The sequence below is a fragment of the Pocillopora damicornis genome, chromosome 3 (genome assembly GCF_964200805.1).
Source record: "Pocillopora damicornis chromosome 3, jaPocDami1.2, whole genome shotgun sequence".
Lineage (NCBI taxonomy): Eukaryota > Metazoa > Cnidaria > Anthozoa > Scleractinia > Pocilloporidae > Pocillopora > Pocillopora damicornis.
Window position 1 is genome coordinate 9,872,167 of NC_142672.1, and position 18,202 is coordinate 9,890,368.

General features: G+C 37.8%; 3 protein-coding genes across 5 annotated transcripts; 2 read left to right on the plus strand and 1 right to left on the minus strand.

Annotated features, from left to right (window-relative positions):
• Positions 1 to 252: 252 nt before the first annotated feature.
• On the minus strand, positions 253 to 9,300 carry LOC113667567 (transmembrane prolyl 4-hydroxylase-like). The gene is made up of 11 exons (XM_089201777.1): positions 8,956 to 9,300; positions 7,448 to 7,529; positions 6,623 to 6,757; positions 6,274 to 6,347; positions 5,081 to 5,142; positions 4,956 to 4,990; positions 4,309 to 4,474; positions 3,887 to 3,944; positions 3,647 to 3,780; positions 2,803 to 2,893; positions 253 to 2,511 (listed from the first exon to the last, which is right to left on the minus strand). The coding sequence occupies exons 1-11, from the start codon at positions 9,148 to 9,150 to the stop codon at positions 2,233 to 2,235; spliced, it is 1,311 nt and encodes a 436-aa protein (XP_089057903.1). The 5' UTR covers positions 9,151 to 9,300; the 3' UTR covers positions 253 to 2,232.
• A 1,059-nt stretch (positions 9,301 to 10,359) lies between these two features.
• On the plus strand, positions 10,360 to 13,323 carry LOC113667566 (galactosylceramide sulfotransferase). 2 transcript variants are annotated; one of them, XM_089199776.1, is made up of 3 exons: positions 10,360 to 10,502; positions 11,545 to 11,695; positions 12,198 to 13,323. In XM_089199776.1, exons 2-3 carry the CDS (start codon positions 11,580 to 11,582, stop codon positions 13,297 to 13,299), a joined length of 1,218 nt encoding a protein of 405 aa, XP_089055902.1. In that variant the 5' UTR covers positions 10,360 to 10,502; positions 11,545 to 11,579; the 3' UTR covers positions 13,300 to 13,323. The 2 variants fall into 2 exon arrangements, with proteins under 2 accessions (XP_089055902.1, XP_027039213.2); XM_027183412.2 differs by lacking the exon at positions 10,360 to 10,502 and having other exon boundaries at positions 10,833 to 11,695.
• A 1,010-nt stretch (positions 13,324 to 14,333) lies between these two features.
• LOC113667520 (galactosylceramide sulfotransferase) lies at positions 14,334 to 17,434 on the plus strand. 2 transcript variants are annotated; one of them, XM_089198934.1, is made up of 3 exons: positions 14,334 to 14,420; positions 15,372 to 15,500; positions 16,318 to 17,434. In XM_089198934.1, the coding sequence occupies exons 2-3, from the start codon at positions 15,391 to 15,393 to the stop codon at positions 17,423 to 17,425; spliced, it is 1,218 nt and encodes a 405-aa protein (XP_089055060.1). In that variant the 5' UTR covers positions 14,334 to 14,420; positions 15,372 to 15,390; the 3' UTR covers positions 17,426 to 17,434. The 2 variants fall into 2 exon arrangements, with proteins under 2 accessions (XP_089055060.1, XP_027039153.2); XM_027183352.2 differs by lacking the exon at positions 14,334 to 14,420 and having other exon boundaries at positions 15,446 to 15,547.
• The last annotated feature ends 768 nt before the right edge of the window (positions 17,435 to 18,202 follow it).

The window sequence follows — 18,202 nt, forward strand, 5'->3', positions numbered from 1 at the left end:
AAGCTGCATATCGACCGTCATGTCGACCTATGTCGACGTCAGTTTGCCGGAAGCTTAAACATCTACAACGGCCTTTAGCTTCTCAGGACCACTGGGAAGGAACGAGGCAAACAACTGGGAAACAAGAACATAACGTGAGGGAAAAAAAGCCGAGGACGAGTAGCTAGCTTTTTCGTTTTTTTGCGTCTTCGAACTGTCTTTGGCAACCTAGAGATACGAGACGCTTTATCTAGCCAAATGTTGTAATGTCAATTGGGCGATTATGTTTTATTTATTTCGTTATCAATTACTTTCTGATTCAGTTATTCACTTTTAATTGTTCGTTTATTCATCTTTTCATTTGTTAACTGTTTGCCTATTTTTATTGTTTTATTTCGCAAGTTGCCAGATTCTTAGTGTATACCGTCGGTGGCTCTCTTCCTTTATCACCAGTTTCAATCAAAGGAATAACCCACCATACTGAAACTGAGTTCGAAGTAATAGGGTGTTTCTTTTAGCGCTAAATGTAAAACATTTTGACAGTTTCACAAGAAACTTAACGTTTAGTTGATATTTTCTACTTGAAAATAAAGATTGTTTGGAGCGTGGTATGGATAAACAAGGATTCAAATTTGTTTTGATAACCAGTCCAAAAAGGGCAAGTTTTGATGGCTCGAACTTATGTTCCCCATATATTGGTTGGCGTCATTAAAAGCAAATGAATAAAGGGGGTAAGTTTCCAGAGAGACTGCGATACGTCGTCGTTGGGGGTTGATTACGATCAACTGAGTTGATAATGTAAACTGACCACTGTAAAGAGTTTCTAATGCTTCGATCATTTCGAAGCTTCCACATCCCCTTCCCGGGAAACCCATGGGCATTTGACTGTCACCTTGCCCGGTGGGTGGGGAATTTGGATCTTGCCTGGTTGGGGTGGGAAATTTGAATCGGAACTGTCAAGTATTTCCAATGAGAATACAAGGGATTTTATCTCAAATATGCAGGTGTTTAAAAGTAAAGAGGTCACTTTCACGCGGAAGATCGTTCGTCGCTGATTTTGCCTTTTACAAAAGAATTGACCGTCAACTCCGGCATTTCAGGTGGGACATTTGAACATAATTTTCGCACCGTGGGGCGGGAGTTTCAACAAACCAATCTTCACAATTAAACGCGCGGAAGGTTCCCCAAGTGAGGATGCTGAAACTTCGAAATGATCCACGCATAAAATTGATTGCTAGCCCCTCATCATTCACTCTGGGATTACAATTTCCGTTAAATCTTGCACATACGCGAAAATTTTTGTGAATTAATTGAAAGGTCTATATGAATACGCATCGTCGTCAGATGTCCATTTCCGATATACATGCAACAAACGTTTTCTCTACAGAAATTTTACTGCATGACTTATTTGCTATATATAGATTAACACAGAAAGAAATCATTAGGTGTATTAACAAGAAGACACAATAGACTATTACGTCCTACAAGGCATTTCCGATGTCACATTTCAAGGTACAAGGTAAAGCCATTTTGATTAAATTGCAATTTCAATACAAAAGGGATGAAGAGATAGCTTTATTTGTAACGATGATGTATAAAACCATTGAGGAGAACAATCACCTTTACCAAGGAATATAAGAACAAATTTGTTTCTTTTCGGGTGACTAGACATTTTTGTAGCAACATGGTTCGAGATACCTTAAGGTCTTAAGATTTGATATAGACAGGTATTTGTATCGCCAATGGGGACTCGTGGATGGATAAGAACACTCTTATTTCTGTGACAGTGATCTTAAATGCGCTTGGCATTGAGTTAACATTGTGAGGAGAATTTGCAACACCGTTCACTCTGAGGAGTAAAGGGTTAGTGCGGAACATCGCTAAGTTGGTAGCCAAGCTCAGTAAGCATGCGCAGTGGCCATGATTTCTTTTACCTTGTTGCGGGAAGCCATTTGTGATGACTTATCACAAATGGAATAAAGTTTCCGTTATGGGTTATTAGTATGGGGAAAGCATCTATTCATTTTACTCAAGAAGACCTAGAAAAATTGTAAAGATATATTGACCCTTCTTGCTGGTCACGACATGTAATATTTTTCCACCTCCGCCTGGCGGAATACTATAACATAATAAACATAATTACTTCTGCAATTTTGGTCTGGCGAGAATCAATTAAGGTATTATGCTAAGAAATTTAAGAAATAAGCACCTAGTATTTTAAAAATACATCAAATTGGCGCCTCTAATATCTTATTATTCATCCGGGTCTCGAAAATATTCACTGATAAGATGAGCAGAGTCATTCTCGGGGGCTGGGAGCCAGTTATTGGCTATGTACTTGATGCCTTTCTTCACGATGCATCCCCCATGTAATGATCTATCGTCTCTTTGGTTCATCCAGCCGGTTTTTTCATCCAGTTCATAGTTATACCACATGATAGCTTTTCCTTTCTTGGCTGGTACAACGATGTTAGCTGTTTGACAATATTCATTTAAATTAAAGCGATCGCCATCTTTGCGGTCCCTAAATTCCTAGGAGATAAAAGCCCTTTTATTTATTTCAGTCATTTTTCACCGGTTGGGAAAGATTTCCTTAATTATCTTGGTCAGTCAACGATTAAATTCCATGTTATCGTGCGCACGAACCGTAAGCGAGTATGGCGATGTTCTCAATAATGTTCTCATCTATTAATTTCATTTGCATCCTTCCTTTCATTTTTCTTTTTGTGTGAGTGTGCGTGTGTGTGTGTGTACAAGTAGCTATAGAGTAAGTATTTGTAAATCAGTTGATGTTAATAACGAGTCATGACAAGCTTTACTCACTGTTTCATTAAAATTTTTCATATCTGCTACAGGAAAAGCTGTTTCACCTCCTTCTTCCACGTCATTTAGATAGTAAAGAATAGTGATGTACCTGTACGGTTAAAAAAACATGTTTTCATTCGAGCATATCAAATTATGTAAGTGATAACTTTACAAGGCATGACGAAGTAACATTGCGTACAACTTATCCCAAATCAGTAACACAGGCATCACGTATTGGAATTGAACTTGAATGGCGGCAAAAACAGTGACTTCTGTGGTGATCAGCCTCCACTGTTTTCTTTTGACTCGAGTCTCTGATTAAATTGATTCCGTTCAAGTGTAGCCATGATGTGACCTGAGGGCTGTGAAGTCATAGAAAAGGGGCCAGGCATTGCGTGTTGTTGAAATTGAAAGGCGACAGGCAACACGCGCAGTTCGAAAAAAACGACTACTGTAGTGATCGGCCTCAACTGTTTTCTTCTAACTGAACATAAATCGCCGTATGAAGTGACTCTTTTCAAGTGCACCAATGTTGTGATGTAAAGGTTCTTACGTCAATGAAAAGCAGCCAAGCTACTGAGCAGCGTTCGTAATGGCGGCGTCCGAGGTCGTCTTTTTAGTTTTTTGAAAAGTTAGGTTACTCTTTGGAATTTCCAAACACGGTCAATAACATAACTTTTCATATAATTTTTAAAGACGGAGATGAAAATGATAAGTATCATTTCCGGTGCAAGCTTCTCCTATAAATGACAAGAGAAACCACCTCAGCTGGCATTGAGGATGGTTTATATCCTCTACACTGGAAACAAATGATGAGCTAATAAACAGGACGGACTGCTGAAAGGAGTAACAAGCTTCGTACCTGCAGATTCTACATTTAGCCGAACGTGCATTTTTGAGGTCGTAGTGACAACATTTGGTTCCATCCGGGTAATCACTTTTTCTGGAGCTGTCATAATGAGCATGATAATGGCCATGAGGACCATATTTGACGACCTGCAATAAACCAGATATCAGAAAGCTAAGTTCTGGTACAGATGCAAATACCTCGTGATATTTCTTAATTTTCAAATTTAAAAGTAAGCTCGAAACTGTGTTTTACCTGAAGAGGCTCACCTCCATAAACTATTCCCTTCTGAAGACGAGTAAGCTTGTAAACGCTGGAAACAAAATCCAACAATAAACTTCTGGATTAAAACAGATTTCTTAAGGCAAATGTGCTTTGCAACAACTACCATCCCCGTGAAAAACTTCTTGTCAACTTTAAAATTATTTAAGAGGCCCCTAAAGTGACTTGACTTTCAAGACGGAAACAAAATTGTCCAATCACAACTAAAAAACACCATCATTGAGTCTTGCAACCAATGAAGATGACTCAAAACTGAAAGACTGGTATTTTTCATAGTAACTCGGTGCAAATAATTATTACTCTAGACTTGTCAGTCTTCCCAACATTTTACACGCATGCTTATTTGCAAAAATTGGAAAAGCAGGATCATGTGTTGGAATGATCTGTAAGCTTACCGTTCTCTTAGTCTTCTTAAAACATCATCTGCTTCAGCTGTCTGAAAGAGCCACACTTGATCACTGAAGCGATCTCTGTGACGAGGATGTTTCTCTTTCATATCATTCATGTACATGTCAATGGCGTGTGTTTTAAATGTCCTCCACTCGGGGTATTCTACTTTACCTGTTGAAAACGGATAAAAATTAGTGTCATATGTACCATGAAAACTATGAGCTTCCGCGCCACTTCATCACAATGTTCATTTTTTTTAAAACTGTTTTCCGACCATCTTTTCAATAGTCTTGCGCAAATGTAGTTCATGTTTGGCATTCCTAGTAGTAGGGGACTAGGAAGGAATGTCTGAAAACGATTGGCTTCGTTTGGGTCGAGAATCGAAATAAGAGAGAGCGAGTGAGCACCCAGACCGCTTTGTAACAGTGTATGTAAAACTGATCTGAGCGAATTCGGAAAGGGAATTTCAAAAAATTGCTTTTACAAGAAAAACCTCGCGATCTGAAGTTTAATTCTCCCATTCAAGCATTCTGACTCTTCATTCAAATAGGACAGACACAAAAGCGCTCGTATTGGCTTGAAGAAAAACCCGGAGAAATGGTCAAGAATTTTTCTATCTAACTTGATTTTATCTACCATATCCCGTGCTTACCGTCTTCGAATTCTTTCAACTCCAGGTTTTCTATCCTGTAAAACAAATGAGTTAATCATAGTTATGCCGTAATTTACTCTATAGGAAGGTAAACAAAGAAATGAACTAATGAAAATTTAACTTACATTTCATCGACCTCTTTCGGTGAAAGATAAAGATGTTTAAACTTTTTAGCAAATATTATCACCTGTGAAGCAAATAGAAAGTCAAATGGTTTCATGTAATGCGTAATCAAGTATGGATATGTGTACGTTGTGTTTCAAATTCTTCATCGGAAAGTCCTAGCCGTGATTTTTTTTCCCAAAAACGAAAAATCTTATATTAAAAATTTGAACCAGGACAAAATGTGCATTTCTCAAGTAAAGCCCCGTCCAAACACTCATGATAGTATCGACTACCACGCGCGTTTGAACACGAACTATCATGCATCTATAATCGACTATTATCAATTATTATGTAATTTGGTGATGTTCAAATTCTACAGGATAGTTGATGATAGTTTTTGTCGTTTGAACGAGCGGATGATAGTAAATGATAGTTTCTTCGGTCCGCAGTTTTGCCAAAAAACGGACTCAAATCGAAATGGCTAGTGGTAATATGACCAAAATAGCCCTCAAAATTTCGCGGAATGTTTTCGTAGCTCATTCTCCGCATCCCTTGGTAGGCTTCAGTATCTTCAACTCGCAACTTCTTGACTCAAATTTCAAATCCCACCTCAACGCGCGCCATGTTTGTTTATAATTACGCGATCTCATGGACTGATTTTGTCAACTATGATCAAATATCACTATACCGATGACTGCAAAAATGATAGTTAATGATAGTGAATGAAAGTTTAAGCTACCATCAACCATCATCACCTATCATCAAGTTATTGACAATCAGTGATCATCATCATCGTCATCATCGTCATCATCGTCATCATCGTCATCATCGTCATCATCGTCATCATCGCCATCATTATTATGATCATGGCTGTTACGTTTTATATCAGCTTTAACTTTCCCTTCAGCCTTTACCTGACTACAGTAATAAAACTTAATCATTTTACGATTATTTTCCCCTCAAATGCAGTTCTTCGTGAAATTACGCGTGACTCAAAATGTAGTGTCTTAACTCCTTCAACAAATTGATTCCCCCGGGTAAAAAGCAATGATATAAGGGAAATTGCAGTTTCATAGTTTATTACATACTAGTTACTGCTTCTTGGATGACATCACCTACTCCTTCCTCATCCGCGATGAGATAAACCTCAGTTAGGTTCAATTGGTCTAAGTTCATTGACTAGCTTCAGTGAACGTAGAGAATACGAGCTCACCTCATCTTTTGTAATTTCGTAATCTCGATCGAGGTCCCAGTTAAGAAAATATCCAGCAGAGCTATTTGAGTGGCCTGTCCAAAGTCAAAAGTACAAAATCATCTTGTAAGGAATTACATTTTTAGTGGTATTACTCATTTGCGGGTATTTTGTGAAACCCAAAGTAATCAACATCTCTGCCTAATCCAGCCGAACTTTTTCTTCTTCTGATTGCAAATTTCTTTCTCCGGAAAGATTTGCATAGTAAAGTGTTTGTTCCAAGCCAGGGTTAGGGCTGAATGTCTGTAATCAGCAACACCACCCCAAGCAAAGACTGCCCGAAGCGCCTGGGGCTGAACCTGTGATTTACCTTCGGTTGATCTGACTGTTTTCCCATGCTGTTTCGCTACTGGGTCCAAGTGAATATCACTTTTAGCAAATCCAACGTATTCAGCTACATCAATTATGTGATCGGCTTCTTCCGGTGACAAGAAATCCGGAATTTCTAAATGAAATGAAGTGAAAATAAACATCTCAAAAAGACAGGAGTAAGTTGGAGAGAACATAAGGCTTCTTTACAGCTGCTTTTGGTGAATGGTTTTAGTTAGTTTCTCGTGTGTAGATTTTAAAAAATACTAACTACACCGTTATATCATGCATGAGGTGACGAGTACATGACTAGAGTCCCACAATCCCTTTCTAGAAGCTTCGGACTCAGTTGACGATATTAACTCATTTAATCATGTTAACAGCTTCGGTCTTTATTGCGAGCCAATGAAGCTCTCTGAATTGACGAGGGACCATTTTTAGGAGCATCAGAGTGAAAAATGGACTCATTTCCTCAAAATCGGCTACAATTTTAGATCCTTTGCCATAGCAGATTCACCAGTTTATTTGTGGCCCAACATGACTGTCTAACTTCCAAGTTCTTGACGCAATTATTTTCTCTTTTGGGGTACCTAGCACGTTCTCTCATATTTTTAAAGAGAATTTGGTGTTTTAGATCAAGGTTACAGCGCCCAGTTTAAACCTGATTAGTCTACAATTCTCATCATCCGTTTACTGGATACGAGGAGAGGTAAACATTGATCACTCCTTGAATTACAAGGGGTTGGCACTTCTCTTAACACCAATTCACTCTGAGAAACAAACATCTGTGTCTCTAATAGAATGGATAATTTTTTCGTTGCTGTACCAAATAACGCCGGTTGTACAGCCCTGGTGATCATGGTATAGATCTTCTCTCCTTCGAGCCTGACCTTTCGTTCGTAGCCAACCTGTGGACGCAACGAAGTTTCCGTTATTACGGTTAATCCGAAGCATTTTTTTAACTTGAGATTCCATAAAACTTTTCTAAGAAAGATAAATTTTCTGAGGGATTCCAAGTCAACTGAATCACCCATTTGCCGCAGAGTGGTTGCTTTTAAAAGCTAAAACATAGGGAGTACCAACACAGCAGTCAAGCGTGGTGCAAGCGCATGAGGATTAATTTTGCCGGACCGGCTGTGCTCCATTTTCCTGCGCAAATTTCCAAAGGAAATATCAGAAATACCCACTGTCACGAGAAATATGTGAAAAAAAATTGAAAGTTCATAGAAACTATTAGAGGAGACAAAAATAGGGAAAAGAACACAGAATTTTTTTGATTTCAGGTATCCTATTGATTTATAATTTTATTCTGAGAGTGATCAAAAAGGTCACACGGCTTAAGAACATCTTCATATGGTGGCTTGTGTGGTTGATGGCCTGGAAGCCCGCCACCTCGCTATTGCAACGTTCGCACGTTTGACCACTGTGTTGACATAACCAAGTCAAGGCACCTGATGTTTGGATTGCGGTGCTAATGGCACTGCAAACGTTTTGCTCATTTAAGAAGGATAATAACATTTGTATCAAGAGTACCATGAATGCAGACATGGAGGTACATAAAACTGCTGGCGATTATCAAAGTACCAAAGAATCGGTGTTGAAATGAAAATTGCTTGCGAGCGCTATTTCCCTCTCTACAATGATTATGGTATAATGCCATGATGGTTTACACATCATTATAACAAATTTATAACTTTATAATTTTAGTTAAGGGACTGATCGGATTTTCGGTGGCTCAGTTTCTGCAAGAGTTTATAAACTGTTTATGCCTTCTTCGTTTCCGCCGCTTTCTCGAGTTCGGTCCTTGTCCAGCGCCCTCGCTCCCCTCCCTGGCAAGAGAAGCTTGATCTCGTCTCCCAAACAGCGGCTGATTTTTCGAGCCTAGCAATTTTAGTTTCATCATTATTTCATTTGATTTTACGTCGTGGAGAGATTTGAAATGACAGCAACTTTATTTAAAAGGAATAATATAAGAAAAAAAAAACCCAACCGAATCGAACAAATCGTGTTAATAGCTGACTGGATGATCGTCTGAGTCTGAATTGAGTAACTTCCACGGAAATTGTTGATATTGTTATTTCACTCGGGCATAAAAAAATTTGACAGGCTTTTAGAGCTGTTTTGAAAAGAATTTGGCAATACTTAGAAAACAACAATTCTGACACTCAGAGGAAATCGTATTCTTCAAATAAGCGGTGATTATAACTTTTGAATTCATTCCGCCCAAAAAAAAGTTTAGGGAATTTTCTTAATGCTATTTCGCGGAGGAGTAGGCGATTTATTTTGAAACTATGAAGGGTTGATAATATCGTCTAAATTTTCTGACTGACTAACCTTCACAGGATCCCAGCGGTATAATTTGTGCTGTCCATCGTCTGTGCATGGTCCTTCATTTTCTACAAAACAATGACCCTTAGAACACGAGGTTTCCTCGGCCTGAGTGGCGCTGTGTTCGCTCGCAAATCCTCGTTGAAAAACTGCAACCACTATCAAAATCAAACCAGGAAAATTTGCTCTCATGTTGTACATATATATATATATGTAAAAAGCTGCTTCCTTTTGACTAGATAAACCAAATTTTCTATTACGTCGTGAACGTAGAAACGTTCCACACAAAGCAAGATAGCAAGTTTCGATTACAGCGAGTAATAAAAGAAGTTTACAATGAGGAATCAATAATTAATTGGGTCCAAGCAAAATTTTTGGTGGTGTTTTGTAAAGTAAAGAGAAGATCTTAGAGACACCCCCTGTGTGACTTTGGCTGTCTTTTAATGTTGGTCGTTGTTAAACTAACAGGTTTTGAGCCAAGGCCATGTGCGTTTGAAATTGGTTTCCATGGCAACCAATTGTGGGTCGATTCCTTTTCCTTTTTGGCCATTTGATCTCTAAGAAAGTAAGCCGCTGGCCAAGAGGACGACAGAAATCCAATGGAGAGATTTATGATTGTAACAGCTAAACGTCTGTCACAGTTTTTAATTGATGGTGTCATCTCAATTTTCAATTTTCCAATTTTATTCATAACAGAGTCATACCATTTCAATTGCCTGAGTTTTCTTGAAAAGAGTTACTAGTCGGGAAATATTCACCGTGGCTCATGATAAATTCCAAGTCGTAGTTAAACTGTTAGCACTGATCAACACATGATGACCTTCAGTTATTAGTCTGTGACAAAAGTACGCTTGAAAATAAGAGATTCCAAATACGTCGAAAGGAGACGAACCAACCTACGACCCCCATATGAGTTCATGACAATAGAAACTCCTGGTCACTCAGAGACCAGTTATTTATCGTCCACAATAAAATGATAAAGCGAAGTAGATTTATGGTGCGTTTTCGATTTCGAAGGGTTAAGAACATTGGAAATTTTGAAAAAAAAAAAAAAAAAAAAAAAAACGATAGCTTTTCCGACTGTTAAGTTGCTACATATACCGAGAAAAAAGTATTTTCAAAACGGGCCTTTCTGGACCAGAGGTAAAACTGATCATCAGTTCTAGTTCTGTTTGATAGAGGGCTGTTTTGTCATTTTTGCAATCGAAATCAGAAATAACAATTCGTAATTCTAAATTTTTTTAATAATAACTGAAGACAAAAACAAAAGAAAACAAGATTATTAAAACTTGCAGATAAACTAACTTCAATGCTTCATTTTCTTTCTTAATGTGACAGGTGTTTACAAAAATGGAATCAGCCTCAATGATATCTCGGCAAGAATGCTGAATTATTAATTTAAGGCTCTTTGCAGAGAACCGACAGGGCGCTTGATAACGCCAAAACAATCTTTTGAATCCGCAACCATTGCCTAAAGCTGCGTCTAATTCTTCCTTTCAATATCCAACATTTGGAAGCGTGGAGTGGTGAAATTTGACACCAGCAATTTGAAAGTAAGATGTTTGATGCCTTTTTGAATGATTTAACGGGCACTTGAACTGTAAAAGCGAATATTCGAACCGTAGTCGAAGGCTTGCTCTTGTTGTCAGAACTGTAGCTGTAGTTATTTCACAATTACCCGCATTATTATGTCCACCACGGTTTAGTTTCTTGAGCTTTGTAGCTACTAGTTAGTTAGTGAAGCATAACAAAACTGTTGTAGGAAAACGGCACTTAGTCTAATCGTCCTAATATTGAAAATTTCCGTTTTGTAAAATAATTAATCATTCTATGCGACAAGATTAGCATAAGTGCATCTTATAAACGCTTGAATGGTTTGACACGCACTTGATTCGACGGAAAAAGAAACGGTGAGGCCATTTTATCGAGCATCCATCCTTTTCCTTTTCAGCTTTAGCAGAGTGTATACCTCGTTTAAGTATATCGGCTGTCAAAGTTATAATTATTCGCCTCTTTAATCCTCCATATTTCATTTCTCGAAGAACGTTGGTGTTCAAGTTAGTGATTGCCAAGAACTAGCAACTGTATCGTTAACTGAAAAGGTCGTCATCGTTCATCTTGGTGAAATACAAGACCTAGGGTTATTTGTACATTATTTGATTACTTTGTAAAACGAACGATATCGCTCGATTATCATTGTACTTCTGCATAGTTTTAACTGTCTCATAACCTAAAAGCTTTATCATATTTAGGTCTATGTGGCGGATAGCGAAGGAGTTTTGCTACATAAACGCTCATCGACTCAAAATTGAGGTGGATTGAACATTCATGTAACCACGAAATGAAAGAAAAAAGATAAAGAAATCCTGCAGTGAGCGATACATGGCTTCGATTGTCAGTGATGTCTCAGAACAAAGATAAATACTGAGTTTATTATTTAGTTTATTAGGAGCTTCTTAAGTATTCCAAAACAATCTTTTGAATTCTGAATCGCTTATCATTCTTATTACAATTCAGTATAGCTGCCGGTAAAATACGTGAAGTTTGATATTTGATGAAAGCAAAGCAAAATGCATGTGTTATGCCCATTTGCAGGTTACGATCCCGATTGCAGAGGTGCAATTAAGGACATGATGCAATTTCACAAACGCGTAATTATGGTATTTTCCACTCTTCTTCTTGCCTCATGGCTCGTTTTACAATTATTTGAAAGAGATCTGTGTAGCAAATCGCTCAGCTTAGAAAGGTGAGTGTGCTGTTTTTGCATGGTTATGTTTTTTTGTTCTGTTTTGTTTTTGAGTTTTCGTTTATTTATTATTTATCCATTCATTCGTTTCCTGTATCCTTGTAATGTAAACTAATTATTAATTAAATGCAAAAAAAAAAAAAGAAAATAAAGCTTTCGAGCGGGGTGCATCATTTAAAACTTTCTTTTCTCAGATACCACCTACCATTGCCTGTACAGCGGTCTTTTGCGTTTCCTCGGAAACGGTAGAAGCGTAAGCCTAGCCAAGAGTTACTCGAAGGCAAACAGGGAGAGGAAAAAGTAGAGGGTATGGGGTAAATGAACACCTGCTTCGATCAAGCTTTCCCTGTTTGGCTCCAAGGACACGGGAAAGACAACAATACAAGCTTTGAGCGCCACTACTTACTGTGCCATTGATTGACGAGCCATTGAATCAAACCTATTACAATTAACTTGTTATTTATTGATGAAGTCATTCTTGACTACTTTCTTAACTTTACAGGAAACTGATGGAAGTTGACCCTCTTGAACAGTCAACAGATAAGCTGCAACTTCAATGTAAACCGGCGAACAACATTTTATTCCTAAAGACGCACAAAACCGGTTCCAGTACGGTGACAAACATTTTAAATCGTTACGGCGATACTAGAAGTTTAATATTTGCTATGCCTGCGGCTAAAAAGAGCTACAGTTTCTATTGGCCTCTTTCCTTTTCACTCCGGTTTACACAGGTACTTTGGAAAGCGCCAAATATCTTATGTAACCATGCCAGATACAAAAAAGCACCAATGAACTGGCTTTTTCCAAAACAGACAACTCATTATGTTACAATATTGAGGGAACCAACACAGCATTTTGAGTCTATCTTTAATTTCTTCTTTCTCGGCAAACATTTTAAAGGATTGGAAAATGCTTCGTCGCCTCTTGAAAAGTTTCTTCAGAACCCAACGGTATACCTTAAAGTAGCAAATCGAACAAAAAACTCTGGTTTGTTAAAGTTGATGAAAAATCCAGCGTTATTTGATCTGGGTCTTGACACAAAGTATCATGATGATCTAAGTCTAGTGCAGAACTACATTCGATTCCTACAAAGAGAATTCGACGTTGTTATGCTCATGGAATACTTCGATGAGTCACTGGTGCTTTTGAAAAGACGACTTTGTTGGAAAATCGACGATATTCTGTACTTTAAACTCAACGAGAGGAGAGACACCGATAAACAAAATCTATCTAACGATGTTAGAGAGAAAATTGTAAAATGGAATTCTGGCGATGAGCTTCTGTATAACGCTTTTAAACGGAAGTTATGGGAAATGATAGCAGAAGAAGGCCCAGATTTTTTCAAAGATCTCGCAATCTTTCGAAGACAATTAAAATGCGTCAAAATGACCTGTCTACAAGAGGGGAATTTTCTGACCAGGCCCTATGCTGGGAGACTGGTGCGAGGCTATGTAGTGAAAGCTAACATTTCTAAAAGTCTTAATGAATCTTGTAGTAGGATGATAATGAATGAGATACCATATCTCGATTACCATCGCGAAAAATTGTATCGACAACTTTTAACTATAGACAAACATGAACTGCACTTAGATCGTCTTAGATGAAAAAATTAAAAGTATTTAAACGTGTATACCGCTCATTGTTTTTTGTTTTACTTGCCAACGATCCATTACTGCTGTCCTCTAGCTCCTCGCATCCTTGTAGTGAAGTCAATTCCCAGTTCTACACGGTAAGACGGAGACCAATATTAAGAGGGGCGCAGCTGAAAGAGCAGGAAGTGTCCCCACCAGCGCTAGCAAACCCGACGTAACGCAGTGATGTAAATATTACACAATCAGAAGCTTGATCTTACCCTTCCTCCCCTCCCACCCCCACCCCCACCCCCACCCTCATGGAACCAGCAATATAACTTATCCCTTCTACGGAGGGCGATGCATCAGGAGCGAGCTTAACAACTATTGTTTATTTCGGATGGCATTAAATTATTACTCAAGTCATGCATGAATTTGAAAACATCTCGAAAACAAGCTTTTTCATTTCGGTCAGTCTAGTCACGCTAATGATAAGCGGCAGAAATTTTGCCGTGCTGATCCGATGTCAGTTGTTTTTCTTCAGCAGAAATACTAGGAATGTATTATTAAGTTGTTTATGTGTGTTTTGAAAATAACACGAAGTATGCCTGCGGTGACCCACAAGCTATGTCCATTGATATATCATGCAGACAAGTACTACGTTCTCCGAATTTTATAGGCTGGATCATCAAAACTTAAGAGTATACACCCAAAATTCCTCTAATAAAAAGCTGTTTAATTTCGTGCTTCCTTACATAAGAATCTGTCATAATTTCTGTTGATTCCTAACTTTTTGACAGGCAGCGTGATTGATGCAACCTATTTTTCCATGAAGCGTAATTCAAGCGTTTAGATATTCGTGATTGTCCTGATCACGATCGCCTGAATATTTATAGAGTTTTGACCGAGTTTAAGATAAGGTAAAATCTTGCAGGAAAAAAAATACAGTCCCTCTTGCATATTCTGTATTCCGCTTTAGCGTCGATCGCAACATCATAATTTAACATTGTGATCTTTAACATGAATTTCATAGAAAATCAGCGAACCTTAAACTAATGTTTCTTTGCTAGGATTTGCATAAGGCCAGTTCCCAATCGCCTCAACAGGTTTTTTGCATTCAACCCCACGCTCAATCCAAAGAAAACGTCGAGAAGGTAAGCCGGTTTGTCATCCTTTTTCCAAACATACTACTTAGTATTCCCCTGTATATCCTGTAGAGAGAACATCAATTTAAATTTGTCGGCTGGTGTCACGGTTTTAAAAGAGCAATGACACAGGCAAGTTAGAGAGAAGAAATAATCTATATGCGGAGGAGAAACGAAACATTTCAGGGCGATTTTACTCAAATTTTAGATTAATCTGCTCAGTTCAGCATCTAGAAATGTTTCGAGGGGGGCAAACACGAAACGACTGCTATATTTTATCAGGATACGTGTCTTTCCAGCCACATTATAGTCCATCTCATGATTGTTATACCAAGTAACGTCTCTTCAGCCCATTGACACGTTTAGCGTTTAACTTCAGCTAACAATCGTGGAGTAAAATTCCTGCACACTTTTACTTAAAAACTAGATCACTATATAATGTTTTATTCACCATTATCGGATTTCACTCTGTCTGTTCCCTTCTCTACTTCTTATTCAATGAAAAGGACTTCATGATATTTCATTATATTTCAATGGTACTTTCAAGCTGGGTTAACAAGGAATACGAATATAATGGTAAACTAAAGAGATTTAGGCCTAGCCTCTTAGGATATTAACGAGGATTCCTTTTAATTAGGTTCAAATCCTTGAACGTGAATCAAATGGAACTTCCTAAAAGCTGTGAATTGACCACCATCATGGCGTAAAAGCATGTCTGTTTTGCATTTGGTAAAGAATTGAATAAGTTGCGATGTTTGTAAACAAATAAATTATTCAGTCAAGTTTGCCAGACATTTCAATGACGAATTGCCTCATCGAGCCAGAAATGTTATACTGATTGTTTTGACCCCTATATTCAATAACATTTAAGAATGTGGCAATTACATGTCTCTTTCAAACCAAATATGATTTGTATTTATTTGCATAACAGATGATGTATTTTGTTTTGTATATTTTCAGTTTGAGACCAACTGATATTATGAGGGTGAGGGTTCACAAGAAAACTTCATTTTGTTTCGTCTTCTCCATTGTGATGATGATTTTCCTCTTGCTACAAGTTAACGAAGAACATGAAATTTTTACCTCACAGTAAGTATTGAATGGATGGCACTATGCTAGGAGAGTATTTCCATAAGGTGTTGTATAATTTATAATTTATATGGATAAAATAAAATTTAATAATTTATAAAATTTATTTAAATAAAACCACGAAAGTCATTGCTGTGTACATCGTACTTTTAACAGATTAAACTTGATATATTTTTGAAAGTCAACCTTTTTGTGATTAAGTTCTTTGCCGATTGATCCTTGCCACAGTTCCCTTGAAGAGTGCTTCGAAAGGATAGAACATTTCAGCATTATGCAGTATGTTTGTGGGCCCAGCTAACCCGAGTCTCCTATCGTTAAAGCATACAAAAATGTCTATCAAGCGTGGGCCCCGAAACGGCGCTCTGGTGTTATATTAACAGGCAAAACACAACCCACAATTTCTCTACTCGTTTGTAGGCCCAGCTAGCCCGAGTCTACTATCGTTAAAGTATACAAAATATCTATTAAGCGAGGGCCCGAATGGTGCTCTGGTGTTATGTTCTCAGGCAAGACTCAACCCACGATTTATCTACTTAGACGAAGGGCTACCGCTGGAAACGTCAGTTTTAGAAACTCTTAACGGTGGCCAATTTACATCAGTTATCAGTTCAGTTGATAAAACCAAATTATCTTTTATTAATTAAAGGAAAATTAGCTGATATTTTCCTAGAGTATAAACATTTCTCTCTAAATGTTTCTTATCCTGCTTTTCTCTTCTTAATTATCAATTATTACTCGACTCACTTTCATTCATTCATCTATTCATTTTTCACCCATTTATCTGTTTTTTTTTCATTTATTATTTCATTTGCTACAGGACATCCGAGCAGGAACTTTCCAGCATGAACTGGGAATCTCTAGATAGCCAGCCTCGCTTATGCGAACCAGTGAGAAATATTTTATTCTTGAAGACACACAAAACAGGCTCCAGTACTATCACAAACATCTTGAACCGCTATGGTGACAAAAATGATTTGATAATCACCCTTCCTGTCAAGAGCTACTTATTCCATTGGCCATCGTCATTTCGTCTCTCGTTTGTAGAATCCACTTATGGTAGACCACCGAACATCCTCTGCAATCATGCCAGGTACAACAAAGTTCCCATGAACTGGCTTTTTCCAAAAGAAACATCACGCTACATTACAATTTTAAGAGATCCAGTCATGCAATTCGAATCTGTTTTTAATTTTTTTCATCTGTGGTATCATTTTGATGGCTTACAAAAAGCACGTTTTAAGTTGGAAGCTTTCCTGGATAATTCTACATTATATTTCGATCAAGTTAAAGCAAAGGTTGGTAGATATATAACCTTAAACTTAATCAAGAACCCTACGTTATTCGATTTAGGACTTAACACAGATTTCTACGAAAATCTAACTGCGGTGCGCGATTACATCCGATTTGTCGCACAGGAGTTTGACATAGTTATGCTCATGGAATACTTCGACGAGTCTTTAGTTCTTCTAAAACGACGTTTCTGCTGGAAATTCGAGGACATTTTGTATTTCAAACTCAACGAGAGAGGGGAGCAGCACGTTCGTAATAAAGACCTTTCCAAAAAGGTCAGAGAACAGATTAAAAAGTGGAACGCTGGGGATGTATTATTGTATGACTACTTCAACAAAACGCTGTGGAGAATGATAGGCGACGAAGGTCCAGAATTCTATCGCGATCTTTCCATCTTTCAGCAAAAGTTAAAAGCCGTAAAGAGTGCTTGTGTACAAGAATATAACGTTCTCACTCCGTTAATTCCCGGAAAGAGAATTTTTGTTCATGGTTATGCTTTGAGAACTAATATTTCCAAAGAGCTGTACAAAACTTGCTATAAGATGACCTTGAATGAGGCTCCATTTATGACTTATCATCGTAAAAAGAAGACGAAAAACTTTGAAGCTATTGACAATTCTGTAAATAAACCATAGTATGCTATACATACCGTGCACTTGATGTTCACTTAAGTGTGTAGACATTGATAACGGGGCTTTCCCTTTCGCTCAACCCTTCAACTCCCATAAATGATCAAGACAGAATTTCTCCTAACGATATCAATACAATATCAAGCAGACTTGTGATGAGAATAAAGATAAATATCAATAAGGGGATTAGTCATTGTTCCAACACCAATTCTCCAAACTCACATCATGAGAATTGTACAGTGGGCAGTAAGGAATTACTCAGTAATGAGATTTGAGAGTGAAAGGTTTAACTAAAGCTGGTTGGGAGAGAAGAGGCGGGGTTGCTAGTGGAACGCCTCGTTAGGAGAAGCTGAGACAATCTTTCAATTATTCCCTATATCGTACCCACTTATAATTATTTTCTGTGACATAAAATCTGCACGTAAATGAAAAACATAAACTGATTATCAAAATACAAAATACAATGGCGGCACAATTGAAACATGTAGTTATTTTCCAAACCCAACAAGTCTGCAAAAAGACAAATTAATAGAATATATAAAACAAGCGGTTAGCAACCTCTACTCTGTGAAAATGGGAAAAGAAAAGGACAAACCTTCTTCTGGGTGGGGCGTCATTATTGAGGGCTAATTCTACATTTTACTTTGATTCATTTGCAAGTCTACCAACAGCCCCCGAAGAAGACCAGTGTATGTTGGTGCGTTTCAACTTCCGGTATATACCTTATCTTACAAGAAGTATGTCGTGTAAAAAGTCATTTAGCCTCTTGTCCTCACCAGATCT